This window comes from Sinocyclocheilus anshuiensis, unplaced genomic scaffold, assembly GCF_001515605.1.
Source record: "Sinocyclocheilus anshuiensis isolate Anshui unplaced genomic scaffold, SAMN03320099.WGS_v1.1 scaffold274, whole genome shotgun sequence".
In the NCBI taxonomy this organism is placed as follows: domain Eukaryota; kingdom Metazoa; phylum Chordata; class Actinopteri; order Cypriniformes; family Cyprinidae; genus Sinocyclocheilus; species Sinocyclocheilus anshuiensis.
The window spans coordinates 1,749,060-1,770,948 of record NW_015547698.1 but is presented as its reverse complement, the minus strand read 5'-3'; the positions used below and the strand labels follow the sequence as shown (position 1 = coordinate 1,770,948).

At 37.0% G+C, this 21,889-nt stretch overlaps 2 protein-coding genes across 2 annotated transcripts in view; one reads left to right on the top strand and one right to left on the bottom strand.

Annotated features, from left to right (window-relative positions):
* Window positions 1-1,416, top strand: part of LOC107703706 (tuberin-like) — a 49,864-nt gene extending 48,448 nt beyond the window's left edge. Inside the window, exon 39 of the mRNA XM_016506421.1 lies at window positions 645-1,416. Within this exon, the coding sequence (XP_016361907.1) occupies window positions 645-815 (171 nt within the window). The 3' untranslated portion in view covers window positions 816-1,416. The remainder of the gene's footprint in view (window positions 1-644) is intronic.
* A 1,334-nt stretch (window positions 1,417-2,750) lies between these two features.
* The window catches only part of pkd1a (polycystic kidney disease 1a), an 84,866-nt gene continuing 65,727 nt past the window's right edge, over window positions 2,751-21,889 (bottom strand). Inside the window, exons 31-48 of the mRNA XM_016506420.1 lie at window positions 21,092-21,299; window positions 20,874-21,000; window positions 20,663-20,779; window positions 18,830-18,879; window positions 17,762-17,961; window positions 17,565-17,637; window positions 16,687-16,802; window positions 16,398-16,600; window positions 14,628-14,822; window positions 14,078-14,217; window positions 12,700-12,830; window positions 11,767-11,887; window positions 11,213-11,338; window positions 10,059-10,233; window positions 9,668-9,952; window positions 8,525-8,659; window positions 7,092-7,412; window positions 2,751-6,482 (exon numbers count right to left, since the gene is read on the bottom strand). Coding sequence (XP_016361906.1) covers window positions 5,331-6,482; window positions 7,092-7,412; window positions 8,525-8,659; window positions 9,668-9,952; window positions 10,059-10,233; window positions 11,213-11,338; window positions 11,767-11,887; window positions 12,700-12,830; window positions 14,078-14,217; window positions 14,628-14,822; window positions 16,398-16,600; window positions 16,687-16,802; window positions 17,565-17,637; window positions 17,762-17,961; window positions 18,830-18,879; window positions 20,663-20,779; window positions 20,874-21,000; window positions 21,092-21,299 — 3,875 coding nt within the window. The 3' untranslated portion in view covers window positions 2,751-5,330. The remainder of the gene's footprint in view (window positions 6,483-7,091; window positions 7,413-8,524; window positions 8,660-9,667; window positions 9,953-10,058; window positions 10,234-11,212; window positions 11,339-11,766; window positions 11,888-12,699; window positions 12,831-14,077; window positions 14,218-14,627; window positions 14,823-16,397; window positions 16,601-16,686; window positions 16,803-17,564; window positions 17,638-17,761; window positions 17,962-18,829; window positions 18,880-20,662; window positions 20,780-20,873; window positions 21,001-21,091; window positions 21,300-21,889) is intronic.

Below are 21,889 nucleotides of genomic sequence, written 5' to 3'. Positions count from 1 at the left end.
TATATTAGTATATATACTGCCCTATAGTTTGGGATCAGTAAGTTTTTTTTTAAATGTTTTTAAAGCAGTTTCATCTGCTCATCAAGGCTAAATTTATTTGAACAAAAATACAGAAAAAAACTGTAATATTGTGAAATATTATTGCAATTTAAAATAATGGCTTTCTATTTTAATATATTTTAAAATATAATTTATTCCTATGATCAAAGCTGAATTTTCAGCATCATTACTCCAGTCTTCAGTGTCACATGATCCTTCAGAAATCATTCTAATATGCTGATTTATTATCAGTGCTGGAAACAGTTGTGCTGCTGGAACCTGTGATACTTTTTTTCCCCCAGGATGCTTTGATGGATAAAAAGATAAAATAACAGCATTTATTTAAAAGCTTTTGGAACAATATACAATACCGTTTAAAAGTTTGGGGTCAGTAATTTATTTATTTTTTTTGAAAAAAATTAATACTTCAGGAAGGATGTGTTAAACTGATAAAAAGTGATAGTAAAAATATTGTTAGAAATATTGTTAGATTGTTAGGGGGAAAAAAGTAACAGTTTTGATTGGTAGTCTCTATATACTGAATGAAATATATATATTACTTGGAGGATGTTAACTATAAATATCTCTGTTTTCTCAATCAACAGGCTCAGGAAGAAATTCAGTCACGCCCCACTCAAGGAATCTCTCTGACCCAAAGCCACGCCCCCATGCAAAATAAACCCGCCCACCAGCCCTCCGGCTCTGCTCCAAACCAGGATGCCGGCCAGAGGAAGAGGCTGGTGTCAACCATCGACGATTTCACGGACTTTGTCTAGCGAGAGACCCGTGACGTGTTTTTAACTGAGACCAATAGACGCTGCATTCCCATAAGTCCAGACGAACAAATCCATTCCTGAATGTGGAGGGCTGTGAGGTTTGGTGTTAGTAAGATTTGATCACCTTTAAAACACCCCAGTGTGCCAAGTAAGAGATCAGTTCAGCCGGGACGCAGCTTCACTCAACGCTGTGACTGTAGGAATGAATTTCACAATGCCCTGCTCCGTCTGCTGAAAGATGGATGTAAACGCCCGCACTGGCTTTATCACATGCCATTTTTAGCAGTACGACTAAATTGCACACGGTTAACACGCTTTCGTGTCTCTGCCCATTTTCATCCACACGTTTCTTTCTCTAGAACAAACTTGTATTCACACACTCATTTTCTCTTGTTGTTTTTCTCTGAATATATGAAAATGGTATGTGATATTAACCGTCTAGTCATTTTGCTTGTTTCCTGTTGTTTTCTGTGTGTGATGGTTAATGCTTATCTAATGAGTTTATAATAGTACAACAGATTTGCAGAACAACAGCTAGTACAGTAGACTGCATCAGACGTGTGTGCTTCGCTGCCAAATAAAACACTGAAATGTGCAAATCCTGCTGTTGTTCTGAGTCTACTTTCACTCTTGAGTAAAACCTCTACATACTTCTGTCAGCGTTTACTGTTGATTAGTTGATTATTTTTTATATATAGCACCTTTCTAAGACACAAGATTGCATTACAATGGAGCAAAATACATCTAGGGCTTCTGAAACATGAAATAGTTAACCCTGGCTTATTTCAAGTTTCACACTGCTCATAATGTACCGAGTTAACAATAAATCCTATTCACGACATGATGTTTCACACTACCTTCCTAAAACCCAGGTGAAGGTTCTTATTTGCATATTTGCGGTGTCAGTGTCATTGATTGGACGAACGCAGCACGTGATCTGTTTAACGGCTCTAGGTTTGGTGCCCTCATATAGCAGCCTACTGCCGACTGCACGAAGTTTCACCTGGGTGGATTCTTCTGAATTTAAAGGTAAGAAATTTACAATTTTCACCATCACCATTAGACATTTTTCTCCTCAAACACTGAAACAACTATTTATACAACGCGCGGCGTTTCCGTGACTGTCCAAAGCACGTGAACAGGAGGCACGTGATTGGGTGTGTTGCTAAACTAGTCATAACATAGTTTCAAACTGTACTTTGGCACAACAAACTCGCCGCTAGCCCTTCTCCGGAGCAAGGTTTCATAACCCCGGTAAAAAGCCGTGCTAACTCCGCTTCTAAATTATGTGAAACGTTCTTTTACCCGAAATTAAAAGCGCGCATGATGAGTGTGAATAGCCCTTATATACAGGGTGAAAAAACCTTCACTATTAGTGTTGGGTAAGTTACTCTAAAAATGTAATTAATTTCTAGCCACTATTACATCTTCAACAGTGTAATAAGGTTACTGTACTAATTGCTTTCTCTAAAAAGTATTGCATTACTTATTACTAATTGCTTATTAAATCAACAAGGATAGACATGAAACTGTTCTTTTAAATATTTAAAATAAATGATAAAAAACAGCATAATTGATTCTTGAACTGACCGACGTATTTAAAGGGAGAAGCCAAGGTTACATTTAAAACATACATTTTAACATTCAATATTAATTTCTGATTTTAAATCCGCTGTTTTATATAGAATTGTTCTATAGTTTAAGGCAGTTACATAAGAAGTAACTAATAAAATTAAGAACAACCCCTTACTTTACTTTTTCAAGGTAAATGTAATTAAATTACAGTGATTACTTAATCATGTGTTACACCCAACACTGACTGCTAACCTAAAACATTAGGAAATAAAAGATGTAGTGTTTCAGTTGTGATTTGAAAGACAAGAGAATGGTGAATCAATATCTTGAATTGAAGCCCCAGGGGAACCACAGACTCTCAGCTGTCAGACTCTTTATTTGACTTTGTCAAGTGCAAAAGCATGTAAAGCGAAGTGCTACAACGTTACAAGTACAACAGCACAATACAACACAAAATGGCAAACCTGCAATCAACACATTACCTTCAGCATTTAATACAAAATATTTAAGACTTTACAATATTGCATGCAAGTATGTTTTGGCACTTGTGACTGGTTTAAAATGGCAGACATTATTTTTTTTTGACACCTAAAAGTATGAAATATTTCAGCAGCAGTACTATCCTGCAAAGAACTACTAAAAAGCCATTATATTTTAAAATGACTGCTTGTGCTGTGTGTAGTTCTGTTGAAAATGTTACAAAAAACAGCAATGCTTTCATACTTTTTGGGTCTTATTTTTTTCCTTTGGCCAGTGCCAGGGAGAAATGAAATATGCAGCAAAGCATTTGTGTGAAATGAGTGTGCATACTGCGATCCATTTTGTGTACTGAAAACGAAACAAAAATTTCTGCTCAGTGCGGTTTAGGCAAACGAGATTAAAACAATGCAATCAAACTCGAAAACAATATTTACATCAGGGCACACCAATATGTACAGATAAACATGACCTTTCAAAAACTCATCTGGAATGGCCTGAATAAGGACGTTACTGTAGTGGAAGTGACATTTGACAGAATCAGAACTCCCTGTAGTGGATATTTTTGAGTGCTTAAGCATAACCTAATCATCAAATCACTCTCAACTACTCTAATTTCATTATACGCGACCTTAATACATGTATTATGATTAAAGCGGAAAAAACAACAACAAACAAACAAAATCCTGCTTTGGGTTTTTTTAAAATAGGGTCCCTGAGCATCATCACGGTAAACAACAATTTAGTACTTCACAAGAGACATTAAATCAACACATTGTAGAAACAAATACATGAAAATTAATGGTAATTACTATCCTGATGCAGCTCATGTATAATACTCAAAGAGAATAGTTCTGGAAAGCCGTATGTGAAGAAAAGTTAAATACTAGTTTAAATATGGCAAAGCACTAATGCTTGACATTGAAATAAAGTGCTAAGTTCAAGAGAAACTTAAGTTAATCTTGTTACTTGAGTAGCAAGCTTTGGCAAAGTTATATGGAGAGTAATTCTGTTGTAACTATCTCTTATATTCGTACCAAGCTTATTTTATTATTTCTGCAAAACATTTTCCATCACACTGATGCCATCACGATCATTCATATTATAACATCAATACAAAGTGCTTTTTAAATTAGATTTAAAATATCATAGAAGGCAGCAACAAACATACTTCCATTTATCATAAGCTGGTTTTTCATTCATTAACAATCTACTTTCAATAATAATGCTTTATGGAACATTGTTTTTACCTGCAGGAATAACATATCCCCATACAGAGAATTCTAGGATTTGTGCTTGAATGAGGGACATACCTTTTTCTTAATGATCTCTCAACATTTTCCTTACTTCACCTAACATTTCATGTCCTACTATTAACTTATTCCAATTTTTTGTCTCCCTTTAAATTCACACTTTCTGATACACTTCCCCTTCTCTGTTTTCATTCTAATTTCATCCTCTCACTCGCCCTCTGGTCTATTTCGCTCTGAGAAACATCTGAATGGAGCTGACATGCAATTATGTCAGAGAAATATATTTGAAATCCTGAGGATTGATTACTAGTTGTTTAGCACCCTGATGGCCTCTTCAGAAGTATGTTAGTGTGAGTGTACAAGTGTAGGTGAATAAATCATACAAGTCCATATATTTTCTGATATGATTTTGTGTCTATTTTTCGCCACTTGCTATTATATTAAGAAGCATGAATTATGCATAAGTACCTTGAAGCATAGCTCAATATTTATGTAATGGCATCAAATATGTACCTGCATGTCTAGGTGTGTTTTTATGTCTGTATGTGTGCAAGTTTGTCAGTGTGAGCCCTTTTTGAATAAGCTGTGCCTTTTCTGCATCGATGGGCAATACATACACCCATGACCTTAATATAGCTTCCTTCAACAACAATACAAAAAAAGAACATGATTCATCAAACATAACTAAAAACATTGTACAACAAATACCATCAAGCTTTAGCCATCCTGCATCAACAGGCGTGCTGTTGTAGTCCTTCATTGTCTCTTTCAAGAGTTTGTTCTGCACTGTGACAGCACAAGGTGTGCTCTTGTCGGTTTCAACCGTGTTGACCACCAGGGTCAACAGGTTGGACTTGAGGTCACTGTGAAAGAAGAAGGAAAAGGGCATCAAGTAGAACTTCTTGAGGATTGTAGAAACCATGGTGACCTGCACCCAATTTCCATTTTGAGACTTCTAGTAAGGCGTTACCAATCGAAAGATGTGTGGGTTGGAACTTAAGGCTAAGGTGTATTATTTGGTTTTAAGCAACTAGTATTGCTTTCGCTCTTCTTGAGGGCCTGGTTACAAAACCTGCTGTCGCCAGGTCCTCCTTTCTTCATGAAAAGCTGTAACCCTTGAGCTTTAACATTCCTTCAGTTCCTAAGCCTTATGACTGAATTCCTAATTCCTGCCTTTTACTTGTGTACTGACTGTTGGAACCTTGGGATCTCAAGGTTTGGGGTGTCCCGATATAGGTCTGTCTGTGTTGGGGTGCACCTTGTTTTTAAGTGGGGGAGGTTTGTGCTTGCGTTTGCGGGTGGGATTCGTAGTAGTGTGTGCAGGGTGCCGGAATACGCTGGAGGGAAGGTTCTCGCTGTTGCTGGGAGGAATCCACCCGTGGGAGCGAGGGATCGGTACGGGGGTAGTTATGGCAGAAACAGGAGCAGCTGAGGAAGCAGATGCTGGAGTGGAAACAGGAGTAGGGACAGGTTTGCTGGCACAGCCAGCAACCTCAGAATCCCTTTGGAAATTTGGGTCCACCTTGTTGAAGGTTCCTTTTACTTTATGAGAAGCTTTGTCAGCCTTTTGGCCTCTGGGTGGACTACTGTTCCCCTCAGGTGGACTTGCTTTGAGGGGACCTGAATCCACCTTGTGAGAGTCTTTCTCAGTCATGCCGACATCTGCCACCACATTACCAGGGGTTTCTTGACTCTTTTGGAGACTATCAGTCCTGTGGGGACTCGAGTCCACCTTATTGATGCTTGTAGGAAGAGCACTTGTGATTTGTGAGAACGTGTCTGATTTCCTTGATCTTCGATCTCTCTTGTGAAGATTTCTCTCAGACGCAGATGCACTTATTTCAGTTCTCGGGGGATATTTACTACTCTCAGCCACTTGTGTGCTCCTGTCTGTCCCCTTGTATCTATGTCTCTTCTGCCCTGCAGACTCCAGACTTCTGTGGCGGCGCACCCCTCTGCCTCGTTCTCTACTCTTCCTCACCAGCCTCTCTAGGCGGCACTCTGTTCGATACAGTTCCTCTGTGGTGTGGGTGACCCGGTCCAGCTGCAGAAGCAAAGCATCAAAAGCTGGGAGGATTCTGCGGAGTGTTGCCTCCATCTCGGCTCTCTCTTTCCAGCCTTGGCCTCCAACTATCACCCCAAGGCCTGTGAGGCCTAGTCCCAGACCTGGGGCTTCAGCCAGACTACAAGGGCTGCTGGATGTGGACCGCCAGGAGGCCTCAGATCCTCCGTCAACACTGTCAGGGGTTGGGGGAGCCTCAGGAGTGTCCAGAGGAGGAAGACACAAGGATTTGCAGTCACTAGTTGAAGAGGAACGTGAAGGAGGGAGCTCCATACCTTCAAATCGCACCTTGTGCCGGAACTGTCGGGGAAGAATACAGGGTCAAGACAAGTGGTAATTTAAAGAGCAAATGTATGGGATGAAAGTTCAATCTGGAGGACTGGTGACTCAACATACTAAAGAGTTGGTAAGAAGCAAGTAGTCATTTTTCCAAAGCAACTTACTAGACACTTTTATAAAGACGATCTCCAGGGAGCAACCTGGGGTAAGGTGCCCTCAAGAGCACAATGTTAACATCTCATGGCTGGTTCTTTGGAGGGCTTGACCAGCAATACACCATTTACACTACCTGAGCTTTAACCGCTATGGCACACCCAGAGTTAATAAGATCCCGCTTTATCAAGACCCTGTGTTTCAGGGGGAATATTTTTGGTCTGCAAATTGCTTTGGATTAAAAGCATCTACTAATGTACTACCAATCTTCAGAAGGGAAAATGGGATCAGTGGATAATTGTGCTATTCAAGTTTGGTTAAGAAACAGTGAATAAACAACAAGTGCCTGAAGTATAATCATCAATTTGTGATTCTGTAAACCTACGTAGAGTTCATAACACATCAGATACTTGCAAGAAGACCTAATTCAAGACACGCTACATTGGTAAAAATTTATATTGCATAAAATAGCAATACCTCTTTAACACGGCTGAGCCCCATCCACATTTTGAGGCGTCTCAGGAACAACTCCACCATTTCATAGTCCTGCAGGTCAACGGCTGGTCGGTACAGTTCTGCCCTTGCCCGATGATAGTTCCTTAGCAGCGCCAAGATCAAAAGCCACAGCAAAACAAGTCTGAGGAGAGTGTAGCTAATGTGGAAGATGAAACAGGAAGCAGAACATGGGGAGGAGCCACTGTCCGGTCGCCATGACAACAGTCCACGACCACTAGAGCCTAGTAACTTCAAGCAAGTAGAGCTAACAGTTCCATAGCCCTCCATGACAGAGTGGAAAAGCTAGAGGGGGAAAAGAGACAGTGCTTGTTTTAAGATTTTACTAAACTTTTTATAAATACGGTTCTGGTCTAAATCCAGAAAAGAAGTATTAAAGTTATTGATCAGAACAGACTGTTTTAAACGGATATAAAATGTTAACTAATGGCTCATAATTGACCCATTAAATATTTAGTAATATTTACCCATTAAATATAAGTCTCTTACATCTTCTTCATCATTTTGCACTTACTTATGTAAACAACCTATAACTTCTTGGAATTTGTATTTAATAATTCATGAAGAAGGAAAGGGTGGTATGTTCAGATCAAAACACAAACATGCATATGCTAATGTGCACATGGGCATAGACAACTGAACCCACAATACTTGAGCGGTTACCAGGGTATTATTAAGAAGAAGCTAAGGCACTGTTATGTGGTTGCTAAGGTGTAGTTGCTAAGCTAAAGTGATGGTTGCTTACTGGCCCCAAGTCAAAAAAGCCCACCCCAAATCTCTATAATACTCTGGTCTATGGTATTTTGCACCTGCTTTAAAAATTAAAAGCACAACTCTCCTTAACAAGCCACAAGATCTGAGCACAAATAGTGCAGAAGTTATGCCCTGATGTTTAATACATTAGGTTTGTGTGTTTGTTCAATTCCCTCTGTATGAGTAACAGCAATAGTGACTCTTGACTTGACAAACAACTAATAACAATACCCAGGTTATGCAGCTGGGTTTACAGAAGGTCACTTAGACATACCAAGTTTTACCTCCCTCTGTAGGAAATGTATAATTCAGGTAGAATCAAGGTCCTCGTACACTGTTATATGCACAGTTATACTCAAACATTCAGTTCAGATAAATCATAGACTGACGTCAAGGAGATGTACTGCTTTTATGAACTCATGTCCTTTATGCATCTAATAAATGTCTTTAATTATACTCGTTTCCTCTGCATTAGTAGGAAATTTGTTGATGCACGTAGGTCACCAGTATAATCATGGTGAAATACGTTATTCATTTTCCATAAAAAAAACACTGACAGGTTTGTGTTTACCAAGGAATTATGAGCGCAAGTAGTTTAAATCATATTGTAGATGGTGTGCATCAGTGTGTGTGTGTGTCCTAACCAGGTGTCCAGTGTGCGAGTATGCCAACAGGAACACGAGTAGAGTGGCAGCAACTGTCAGCAGCTCCCAGAAAGATCTCCTTAGCGTTCTCCCGAAAACCCCCCATTCTCTCATGAAACGCAGCTGGTGTGATGCCTAAAAAGTGAGAAATGAAGTGGATGATAAATAATGCCTCGCCGGTTTGTATTTTCATACCATGAATTATTGCAGAATTAAAGGTGCTGTATGTACTTTTTTGACTGTACTAAAGCATAAAAATACCATAATATGTTTGCAGATATTTAGGAAACCTGCTAAGTTTAAAAACGTGTTTCTCTGAAAAACAATGCCACAGCCAGTTATTCTACTTTGAAATGTGCATTCCGTGTTGGAATGTCTGTTTTTGTTTTGGTCTTTGTGATTCCACTGCCAATTTACCCAATAGTATTTTGACACACTGGGTAGCCAGTTAGTGGAAAACAGCGTGCTGCAGCCATGGAAGCCAGCAAACAAACTGGGTCAGAGACTGCAGATTCTACCTAACATAAAAAGCCTCAGAATCCATCTGAAAGCTCTATGACTAGAGGCGTCTTAAATCGCATATAAATTAACTCATCAGCTTACAGTGTGAGGCTCGTCACCTTCCATTGTTAATTGCACTCGTTCCTCTTGCGTGTACTCAATCTGGCGACCTGCGTGAGCATCGAGCCTGAATAGGAGGGGGAAGGAGAAACAACTCCCTCCAATATTCTGAATTTGGACTGGACCGCTAGCTGTCAATATTATATATGGAACCTTTAAATATTTAGTGATGTCTGGCCTGATGTGTACAGGAGAAGAACTTGAGGTGGCAATTTATAACACCGCAGGTGTGTGTCTGCATACAGTAGCTTTCATTTTGTTGTCCCGCACAAACTAATTAGCAGGACAGTCCCGCTGGAATAACCTGAGGTTAAGTGCCTTGCTCAAGGGCACAATGGTTCATTCTTCTAGTTATCAGTTCTGAACCTCAACTATTACACGCCACACTAATCCATATGTATAAGCACAGGATAAATTTATAGTAGAGACTACCATTTATTAAGGCATGGCATTCTGTAGCTCAAACTGTAGAGCATGATTCTAGCAATGCCAAAGTTATGGGTTCGATTCCCATTTGCTCACCTTGAGAATCAGCAGGAAGAGCAGAGTCGCACTGAGTTGGGTTAGAACCTGGTTCTGTTGAGCCAGAGGAAAAAAGTCCATAAAAGTGTCCTGTTGTAGAAATGACCCCCATTGGTGGGCGGAGAGTATGGAGCGACTCAGGTGTAGCATGGCGACACAAATCGCCAACAGCAGACTGCAAACACTTGCTACATTCCACAAACGCAGGAAATAGCCACGGCCCTGTTTCCAAGCAACTGCGCCCTCACGTACAGCAAAATAGATCACGAAGACCAGCAGAAGGAGCTGTGAGAGAAAGAGAGAACTTAATGAGCCCCTATCTTTTTTCAGACAGCAAAAATGAATTAAATAATGAGATCAGCTGAGTGTTTTGTGATTGGCTGACGGTTACCGTCAGGAACAGGGGAAGGTCCATGCCATGACGGAGCGTGTGAAGGCTGCAGGTTTTGAGGTCCAGACTCAACTGAGCATGCTCAGATACAGGAAACTCCAGCAGGAACGTGAGGACGGCCAACAGATCGGTGTTGATGTTATAGAGGGGAAACTCCACGAATAGAGCCCTGGTCCTGAACACAAACACAAAACATCAGAGGACGGTCTGTATATTTCACTTTAGTCAATTACTCTACTGTGTTAGTCTTAGTGTTCCTGTGGCTCAGTGGTAGAGCATCGCAAAAGGTCGTAGGTTCGATTCCCAGGGAACACACATACTGGTAAAAAAATGTATAGCCTGAATGCACTGTAAGTCGCTTTGGATAAAAGCGTCTGCTAAATGCATAAATTATTCTTAATTAAATTAAACTATTACTGGAATATAAAATACTGTATTAATATTTGTGCCATGCAATAATTGAGAAATCAGTAAATAAAATAATCATGACATAATATAATATAATATAATATAATATAACATGTTTTACAAAAAATAAATTTTGCAATCAAAAAAATATTTGATTGATAAAAAACAAATATTTTTATTTTTTACAAATAATTTAATTGCAAAAGAAATCTTTAAATAAAGCAATGAATTATGACATGCCTAAACAAGGAAAAAAATAATCTAATATAATACAATACAATATAAAAAGTATACACGAAAAAAAAATGTCATACATTTTAAAATCTATTATAAAATTTTTTTGCTCATCAATCTGGTAATCAAAAATATTTAATTAATAAAAACAAATAACTTAATTGAAAATATTAAATCAATCATCTGGTAATCTAGCAATTATGAAAAAATGTAAAGTTATTTTCATTAGGTAATCATTACATGACTGATGATAACTGAATTTTTTGCTCAGTTTTGAGAAGCCAGTTGTTGTTCTTTCCTATATCCACATTTATACAGCTTATGTTTGAGGAAATTGATTTGATCAATTTCCTTAAAGGCCTATTGTGTGGTGCAAATGAGTGTGCAATAAATAGTCAATATAAAACAACTTTCCTCCAAAACAATTTCCTCTGTCTTTTGTTGAGCATCTCGTCACTGATTAGAATGTATTGGCTGTATATATCAGTGCCTGTGTGTGAGGTTATACTCACAGTGGGTCGAGCCACTGGTGTGTGTTGAGTTGTTTGATCAGAGCTCTAGAGTCCTGCATGGTCCTGCTGAGATCCTGCACGAATCCAGTACTGCTGTAGACAGACACCTGCCCCCAGTGCCACACACTACACACACATCAAACCTGCATGAGAACCTCACTGACATGTGGACGAGGCTCCAGAGCAGAGGAGGAAACAAAGACAACCTCTGAACCAGAAGACCTGATCCAAGATCAGCCTGGGTCATGATTTATTCATCTAGAGATCTGTACAGACTGAACGGATGCTGATCCAGAAGAATGACAACCGTGAGATCAAAAGCCAAATTTGGATGACAATAGTTTTAAAAGTGGTGTCATGTAAGAACAAAGCTTTTTTTAATCTTTTAGATTCAATTGCCTTGCCAATTGAAATTTGACCTTTTCCCAGCTGAATGAACTGAATGGTTTGCACAGGAGCTTCAACTCACAACTGACATTTCACTCTCTCGTGTAATGCATTCTGAGATTTTCAGTTTGGCCAAAAGGAAGACAAACGCATCATGTATCTCTTACCCGCTGCTCTCAGCTGTACTAATACTCCAGTTCTGCGTCAATCCTGAGGCTGACTCCGCCCACCTGGCCGAGACACACCCAAACCAAGAGGCTGCTGGGAAATAGCCAATGACGGGGCATTCTGGAAGACAGCAAGAAAGATGGGGGTCAAAGGTCATGAGTAATTCATCCATTCGTTTCCTAAGAATGTATTTAGTGAAAATTTAAATTAACAAAATTTGTTCGTCGTTGAAGTGTATTTTGAACCTGTTACTCATCTAGCTTATATAAATGTGTGTGTCTTAGATGAAAAATCAATTCAGAAATCAAAATCAAATCAGTCAGAATGAAATACTCTGTCTCAGTCTGACATTATCACTGCTGGAACACTCAATGTTCCTGTGAAAGTGAAAGAACATTTCATCCATCTGCGAGTGCTGACCTCTCAATGACAGGAATGAAATCACACACACGTTCTTTATACAGCCTTATGCAAATCCAGGAGCATACGACCAAAAAAGGTAATAAAAGCATGAAATGAGCCATTTATGTACATAATGCTTTCCTGAAACAACAACATTCTGTTTACAAACTCAGCATTTGATCATTCACGGTTGCCTTTGATTTTCTTCTTAAATTGCCATTAATTAAATAGCCATTTATATAATGAATTACCACTAAAGAATACGTTTCACTCTCTGACAGCAGGTGGCGCTTATGGAACAGTGGCGATATAGCGTTTCCTTGGTTACCGCTGTAAACAAAGCAGCGCTGCGCTTATATTACATGTATAATATTATATTACATTATATTTGTTATATTTTATAATATTTTTTTATTTATTAAAAAATAAATAAAATATATAATATATTTTAAAAAATAATAAAATATATAATATATAATATTTATATATTATTTTTGTCAAGCAACTGTGTTTATGTGCTGGTTGAGCACCTGGCTGATCTCTCAGCTGTCTGAGACGGGGTCGACCTATCAGCAGGCTGCCCGTCTTCTCCATCAGGTCGGGCCCATCCAGTAACCGTGGTAACAGGGCGTCTGAGAGCCATGCCCACACATCCTCACGTCTGCAGACAGAAGATCAGACAAGTTAGAGATGTGTGAGTGAATGTGTGTGTGTGTGTGTGTGTAACAAACGGTCTGTGACGCTCAAGAGAGGCTCGTGGTGTGAAACAGCATCCACCTGTCGAAAACACTACGTCAACATACAGTCAGCTCACCTCCTTCTGTCTGATATGATGCATCAACACACACATACACACTTCTGTCAGATGTAGAGTCTGACCCGACAGATGGGTGAACAAGAGAAACTAAACAACATGGAAAGACTGTGAAAGTGTCCTGTTAGGCAGGATTCAGCAGTGCATGGTATCCTACAGAAAAATATGTTTGTTTCCGCCTCTGAAACAACGTTTGTGCTGACGTAACCAAGACAGCTTGTGTGCAAAAAATTAACATACAATATTGTTATTTTAATAATAATATTAAGACGACCAATATTAATGTTTAATAATATTTATAAATGCTTTTATTTATGAATATTCACATTAATAAATATTTATATCAACATAATTAAATATTCATATTTATTCATTTTCACACTGATATCAATACAGCTATTAATATGATCAATATTCAAAATAATTTATAATACCAATAATAGTGACAATAATTAATATCAATACACGAATTATAAATTATAATTAATAAATACATTATTAATCAGCAAAAATGCTAATTAAAATGGTAAAAATGTAAATACTGATTAATATCAAATTATATTAAAATGTATTAGAACAGGAAAGATGCTGGCCTGCCAAAGCCTTGTCTAAAAAGTTTTAACAAGTTTTTAATGGTTTATAGAATTTAATTATACTTTTTAAATTAATTTTTTAAAGTTTAAAATCATCTTTTAATTCATCTATTATACATAGTTGTAAAACAAACTATTAATTATACATTATAATAACATACATACATAATAATAATAATAATTATAATTAAGAAAAATATTAATTTAAATAATAATAATATTAAATTAGGTAAATAGTTATTACTTAATAATATCAACTTTGAAATTAATATTAATTAGAAATTATGTAACATTTATTAGAAAAAGGAAGTTTGTTAAGATGTTGGCTTGCCAAAGGCTTGTCTAAAAAGTTTAAACTTGATGAAAACCCTTTAAAATATTGGTTTTACAGTCAGACAAAAAAAGCTTACACAGTCAGAACAGTCTTTAATCTCTAGTCTATCCCCTGTATTTGTTTGTAAAGCCAAATGAGCTACATCTGTGTGTGTGTGTGTCTGGTACCTGCTGATGTTGTTAAAGTGTTCTGTGAGAAAGTGCTCCTGCAGTTGAGTGTGAAGTCGTAGGCGATGGGCGTCTTTGGCCGAGTCTGAGTAGTTGAGCAGTAAAACCACCAGCAGGAACAGCATGTAGAGCAGGAAACCCTGTCGATCCGACACAAAACACATCTATTATTCAGACACCCATTCCTTCACATTCACGAGCGGCTCTGTCACCGCGAGGAGAAACACACGTCAATCACAGCTCAGAGAGTCTAATGAAAAGAAGCCCTTTAATCTCAGAGATTTCCTTGAAGTCCTTTGTTTCAAATCACAACCTGGCAATCACAGCGATGTTAATGGAGCACAGTATGGATGGTGGCTGTCAAATGTGACAAAGATGTCTTCAATGGCTTTATAATATGGGCTAATGCTAGTGTTGAAGCTATTTTGAAGCTAACAAAGGACTTCTAGGAAAACTATTGCGCTTTGACCAAATTATAAACTTTGAAATGAAGCTGTAATTCACTGCTGACTAAAACGAATCCGAATTTCCAGCGCTGTGACTGCCGTACCTTCAGCATGGTGTGCAGTAGGCGGACTTTGCGCGCCTCCTCTCGGGCCTGTGAGAGAGCGAACCCCTGCGGAGGCCTCACTCTTGGGATTCGCTGAACCACTCTCTCCACACGCGGACAGTCCACCAGAACATCCTGCTCTTCAGCTCTCAGACGGCCCACGACCAGAGAGAAATACACCCCCTCCGACAACACCTGAACACACACACAGAGCAGAATCAGCCAACACATCTGGACATGAAACTTTTTCACTCTTGATCTTCATCTTCACATTTCCAGGACAACTTATTTCACAACGTATCATATCTGTCATCTATGGAAGCCCATTTCTGCCACTGAATAAAAAATAAAAAAGTTAATTGCGACTTTTTATCTCACAATTCTGACTTTTTTTCTCAGAATTGTGTGATACAAACTCGCAATTCTGACTTTTTTTCTCAGAATTGCGTGATATACTCACAATTGCGAGTTAAAAAGTCATAATTGTGAGAGCTGCATGGATGCGCAGGGAGTTCTTGCCCAGAACAGAACCATACCGCCAATCCAAACTGTATGCTAATTGTCAATCATCTTTGACGATAGTGGTCCTGACAGAAATAAACTCGCAATTCTGATAAAAAAAGTCAGAATTGCGAGTTTTTATCTCGCAATTCTGACTTTATAATTCTGACGCAATAACCTTTTTTTTTTTTATTCAGTGGCGGAAACGGGCTTCCACGCAAGTTAGTTATTTATAATTATACACATTAATAAATATTAATAATTAAATAATAAACATACATATTTATTATCAATATTCATATTTATTATTAATATCAATAATAATCATATTGATTCAACTTAACTATGCATTATAAATTATCATTTAATTAAATGACATATAATATAATTATTTAAGTATAAGGCATTTTATAAATGTTAATATTTATTAGAATAACTTTATTTAGAAATTATTTAGAAAATAATATTAATACTCATTTAAAAAATGAAAAGAAAATGTAAAACTTATTGCATCATTATTTCAGTGTTTATCTGTTATCCACATGAGTAAATGCAAATATTTATGAATATCAACATTAAAATATTAATAGACAAATAAATGTTCATATGCATTTAATATTCATATGGATATCAATACTAATATGAATATTATGGATATTCAAAATTCATAATATTGATATAAATACAAATAATCAAACTTAATAAATACATTATAATTGATTAATTATAAGTAATAAATACATTATTCATTTAAATAATAATAATAATAACAAATCCAAATTTGTTACATGCTAATATTTATTAATTTGAATTATACATGAATATTAATACTCATTAAACAGAACAGTTTGTCAAGACGATCTCTTGACAATCTTGGCTTGCCGAAGTCTTGCCTGAAAGAAATAAGTGGAACTAATTTCACACAGTATCATTACTCCAGTGTTTATTTATGTTATTAACATTTATTTTTCTACACATTTTTTAAAGACACTACTAAAACTACAAAGCTCACTGAACCTTGGAAGGCAACTTCAATGATGATGAGCATTACTTCAAATCAAATTATTTGAAAGGTCATATTGATTCATTTATCCCTCCTGAAAAAAAAAACCCCCTACATTGATCAGCTTACGCGGGTTTGCTGGTAACAACAGGAATTCAAAGAAGAGCTTTCACACCAACCGAAAATATACTCAAATGGCAAAAAAACTCAGATCTATACCAAAAGCTTCACAAAGTGTGAAAAACTGCTGTCATGTGTGTATGTACCTTCAGAGGTTCGAGAAGGAGGAATGACGACAGGAAACTGACAATGCAGGAGATGAGCCACATCAGAGCCACGCCCTCGCTGAAGCTCCGCCCCAACCACATTGATAGGCTGCTGGACAGGACAAGCCCCACCCAGCTGGCCCACAGAGCAGCCAATCCACACAGAGGAGGAAACGGCCTGGGCTTACACACATCCGTCACCACTGAGACGTATATAGAGAGAGAGACGTTCAGATGTTTGTGTCTGTTTCTGAGGTAAAAGTGGTTTTAGAAGAGTGTGTGTGTGTACCTGTGCGTGATGTAAAGGCAGTTTTGGGAGGGTCTCGTCTAAATGCTGCACACGGAACAGGTTCATTCATCTTTTGCAGCAGAATCACCTCTGTTTTATCACCAAATATACTGGAGCTAAACACAAACAACTTTCATTCAGCAAGGACGCATTAAATTGATCAGTAAAGACATTCATAATGTTATAAACGATTCCTATTTCAAATAAATGCTGTTCTTTTGAACTTTCTATTCATCAAAGAATCCTGAAAAAAGTGTCACACTTTCCACAAAAATAATAAATAACAAAAACTTTCAACATATAAGAACCATTATTAATAATTGAGCACCAATAATGATTGATCATTTAAATTGTAATAATATATCACAATATTACTGGTTTTACTGTATTTTTTTTCATAAAAAACAAAAAACAAAGCAAAAAATAAAACCGCAACCATAAGAGACATAAAAAAAAACCTTTTGAATGATAGTGTATTTGTTATAAAAAAAAATGTTTAAACAGAAATTTGAATGAGGCATTCATGCAATTGAAAGACAAAAAACAAGCTGAGCGCTGAAGAACAACCACCAAATTTAGGATGAATCTGATGCCATTTCAGTCACATGCACGACTTTACTACCTTTGTGTGCATCTGAAATTTCCCAGTCAATATTAATAAAAGTATTTTTTTAAAATCTCATCTTAATGAAACTTTTCTCGTTTTCCAAGCATCAAATTTAAGACCTCTGCGGACGCCATTCAAGATTTTTTTTCTGTGCTATTCAAGACATTTTATGGCCTTACCTTTTCAAAATAATGAATTTAAGACATTTTAATTGTTTTTAAGGATCCACTGACACCCTGAAGTACAGATGAGAAACTGCGGTGTGACTTACAGATCGCCCGTGTCACTGTCCGTCTGAGACAGCAGCTGTCCATCGGCCAGAATGCGCTTGATTAGATCCTCATCTGTCAATCAAAACCAGCATCCAGTCAACAACCATCTCTATTCTTCTGACACATGCACTAAGTACATACTAAGTATGCAAAAGATAAACACAAGTACAGGAGAGGAAAGAGGGCAGTGTGTCACCTGAAGAGGAGAAGTATTTGTTCCTGTGGCTGTTGTCACAGACAGTGTCCTCCTCGTCGGGACTGAAGGGAATGTCCACACCCAGATGTCTGCTGCCCTGACCTCTCTTGAGCCGAGGCGGGAACACCGGCCCCATCTCCACAGACAGGTCGGTCAACACATCCGGCCAATCACAGTCAGGAATGCTCCACCTCTGAAGACTACAGCAGAGATTCAGTCTGATTCGCTCACTGATTCACTTGCTCATTCTCTCTTGTACTGACTCACATTCAATCATTCACTGACTCTTTGATTGACTTGCGCTCAATTCAATCACTTTTTGAATCATTCAGTCATTCACTCACTAATTCATTTACTCTGATTGATTCACACTCACTCGATCAGTCAATCACTGACTGTTTGATTCACTTACGCTCAATTCATTCACTTTCTGAATCATTCTTTAATTCAGTTATTTACTCACTAACTCATTCATAATCACTCGTTCAGTCATTCCTTGATGCTTTTATTCACTTGCGTTCGATTCATTCATTCACTCACTAACTCATTCACTATGACTGATTCACACTCAGTCATTCACTGACTCTTTGATTAATTTATGCCCAATTCATTCAAGTTTGAATCAGTGTCTTAGTCACTGACTAACTCATTCACTCCGATTCATTCATATTCACTCATTCAGGCTTTCATTTACTTTTGAACTCACTCACACTCACTTAATTCGTTCACTTTTTGAATCATTCACTTATTCAGTCATTCACACTCACTCCATGAATTGGTTTTCATTCACTTATATATTATTACTTAATTTTTAAGTTTTAGTAATTTTGATTTTTTTTTATTTATCATCTAATATTATATTTTATTTCAGCTTTATTTAAATTAATGAAAACAAATTTTAATAGTTTTAGTTAACAGTAACAACACTGATTGACTCATTTATTCATTTGTTAATTCTCTCTCAATTAGGCTAGTTATTCACTCTTGCATTAAGTTGTGTGTTGGATGTAAAGGATGTTTTTAACACCTCTGAGGTGTGTTTTAGCGTGTCAGTAACCTCTTGCTTACCTCTTAGTGGACGGCGTGGGCAGGTCAATGTTGGTCTCCTCTGAGTATGTCTGCAGCGAGAGAGAGAGAGAGAAACAGCACATGTTGAGCTCATTCCTCTGCAGGAGCACAATTCACTCAGTTCATCTCAGGATACATGTATATATATATATATATATATATATATATATATAATATATATCTCAGCTCATGCTGATGTGCTTCACATTCACTCCCCTCACATTTCACGGCTGGAATCTAAATGAAGCTTCTTGTCTCAGTTTTGTACCTCATACTTCTTCAGACTCTCAATCTGTTCATCATGTTTTGCATTTTAATAAAAAACGGCCTGGAAATGTGACATTCGGTGACGGCTGTGACAGACTCAACTGCAGCACATTTAAATGTTATGAAGACGACAAAAGCACCTTTCAAGACTCAGACATTCATTTTCAAACCAGTTTATTTAATTTGTCCTCCTAGCGCACCACAGAGAAATGCCAACAAATCAGCTATGACTTTGAGAAACATAATGAGAGGAAGGTCTTCGAGAAGGTTTCTCTCGGCCTTTGTGTTTCTGTGCATCAATTGGAACACGCAAACAAAGTATTCGGCAAATGCATTTCAATTTGCACGTCATGAAAGGAACGAGAGAAACACATCTGGGTCTCTGTCAGAAATAAATAAAAATACATATATTGTATTCTCCCTTTGAATGACAGATACACTGGCATCAAAGTCTCAGGCAGAAACTGTTCAGTGACAGACTGTTATATACTGCAGTGCTCAGGCTCAAACTGTGCACAGAGGTCGTCAAGAAGTAAATAATGATGTGTTATTTGGATTGTAAAGTATTTATACATTATTGTAATTATGTGCTGCTTTTAATTAATGCTATTTTAATTAACGATCCAAAACAGAATCATTTAGTACAATGAGAGTCTAATGAAATTCTTCAATCAGTGTAATGTAAATGTTTATATATATATATATATATACACACACAGACACTTACATTTGTTTATTTAGCAAATACTTTTGTCCAAAGTAACTTATATTAACAATAGAACACAATGCCAAGGTTTAGTAAAGAACTAGATTATTAAACAATGTAGAAGAGGTGAAAAGAAGAGAAAGAGAAACTGAAATAAATAAATACATACATATTTTTAAATAAATGAATAATAATAAATAATTATAAAAATACATATACATAAATTATTATAATAATAATAAAAAATATTTTTTAAATTAATTTTTTTTGTTTAAATACATATATGAATAAATGAATGAACAGATATAAATGTAAAATATAACAAAATATAAAAATGTAAAACAAATAAATAAATATAAAAACACATTTGATAAAAATAATTAAAATAAAGAAAAAGTCATTAAGAAATATAAAAATACTTTATAAAAATATAATACAAAAATACAAATGCATATAAATACAAAAATACTAAAATAATGTTTTCTTCCCCACACATTTGTGCACAGTAAGTGATGTGTAAATGGAAAATGATGCAGAAGTATAAAGAAGCTGTACTAAGTAGGCTGTTAACAGTAATACTAATTAAATTAAGAATTATAAAAATACTTTAAATAATACTTTATATAAAAATAAATAAAAATTAATCAACAAAAGAACAAATATAAATCTACTTATAACCAATCAAAACACAAACAAATAAATATAAAATTACTTATAAATAAACAAAAACAAATATAAAATTCATTTGAATATAAACAAACAAATAAATAACAGCTATTTTTAGTTAGTTAGTAGTGGTTTCTGTTTGTGGAGCAGTGGAAATCACAGTTATGTACTTCTCCAACCGAATTTGAACATACCTCTCCAGGAATTCCATTCAGCATCAGACAAGAGCTTCCTGTCAGTGAGTTATCCAGGAAGTCATCGATCTCTAAAGACTCCTGGTCCACCTGAGGAGGAAGCTGCTCCACAGAGACCTGGCCGTCATTAACAGAGAAACAGCTCTTTCATTTACCACACCGCTGCGGTGATGTCTTTAGAGATGATTGTGTGTGTGTGTGTGTGTCTCACCTTACTGCGGCTGAGTCTAAACAGACAGAAGACGAGCAGGTAGACAGGATAGACCAGCAGACAGCTCACAAGCCCCGCCCACAGCGTCTCCACATTCACAGAGACCAGAGCAGACACCGGCGTAGAGCTAAAACACACAATCATACAATCAATCACAATCATACTTTCTAACAGAATGTAATAGCTCAGTAAAGCATCATGAACGGCGCTGCTTTTACCTGTTGCCGTAGGAGACGGTGCCGTACCACACTGCGTTCGCCAGCATGCAGAGGTGCATGAGCAGCGTGCAGGAGGTCAGCCGCTGCAGCCGCGTGAAGGGGCTCCGCGGAGGTCGTTCCCATAGCGACAGCCATACGTGGCTCTCACACACGGCCCTCTGCAGCTCCCAGGACAGCAGCCGCGGCCAGTCACGCAGCTCCGCCTCCTCTGCACACAAGAAACACAGAGGTCACACAACAGGAAGCTTCTTAGCACAGGTTATCAGTTGACACTGGCGTGCGCTGCTCTTTCACTCGTTTGTGCGCAGTAAGTGATGTGTTAATGGAACACCATGCAGAAGTAAACATCCGCTGTACTAACCAGGCTGTTAACAGTGATACTAACTAGCTACCTAACTAGCAGCCCTCTCTGACTGAGCAGTGTTGGGTGTAACACATTTCAAATAAAGCACACAAAAGAATTAGATTATGTTGTATGATCAAATTTGCAAGTTACAATTTGCAAGTTTCTTTTTCAAATAAAAAAAAATTACATTTATTGTTTACTAATTATTACAAACACAAAGCTATAATTTTTCAATATTTGTACCCTAAAACTCATGCGATCATTATTTAATATTAAAATGTCATTATAAAATATTTAATATTATACTTATTATTTCTTATTTTCTTATTTCTATAGTACATAGAAATATATTTATTATATTCTTATTTCTATAGTATATAAATATATAAAAATGTATTTATATTATTTTATATTTACATATTTACATTCATTTTTATTATTCATATATTTGG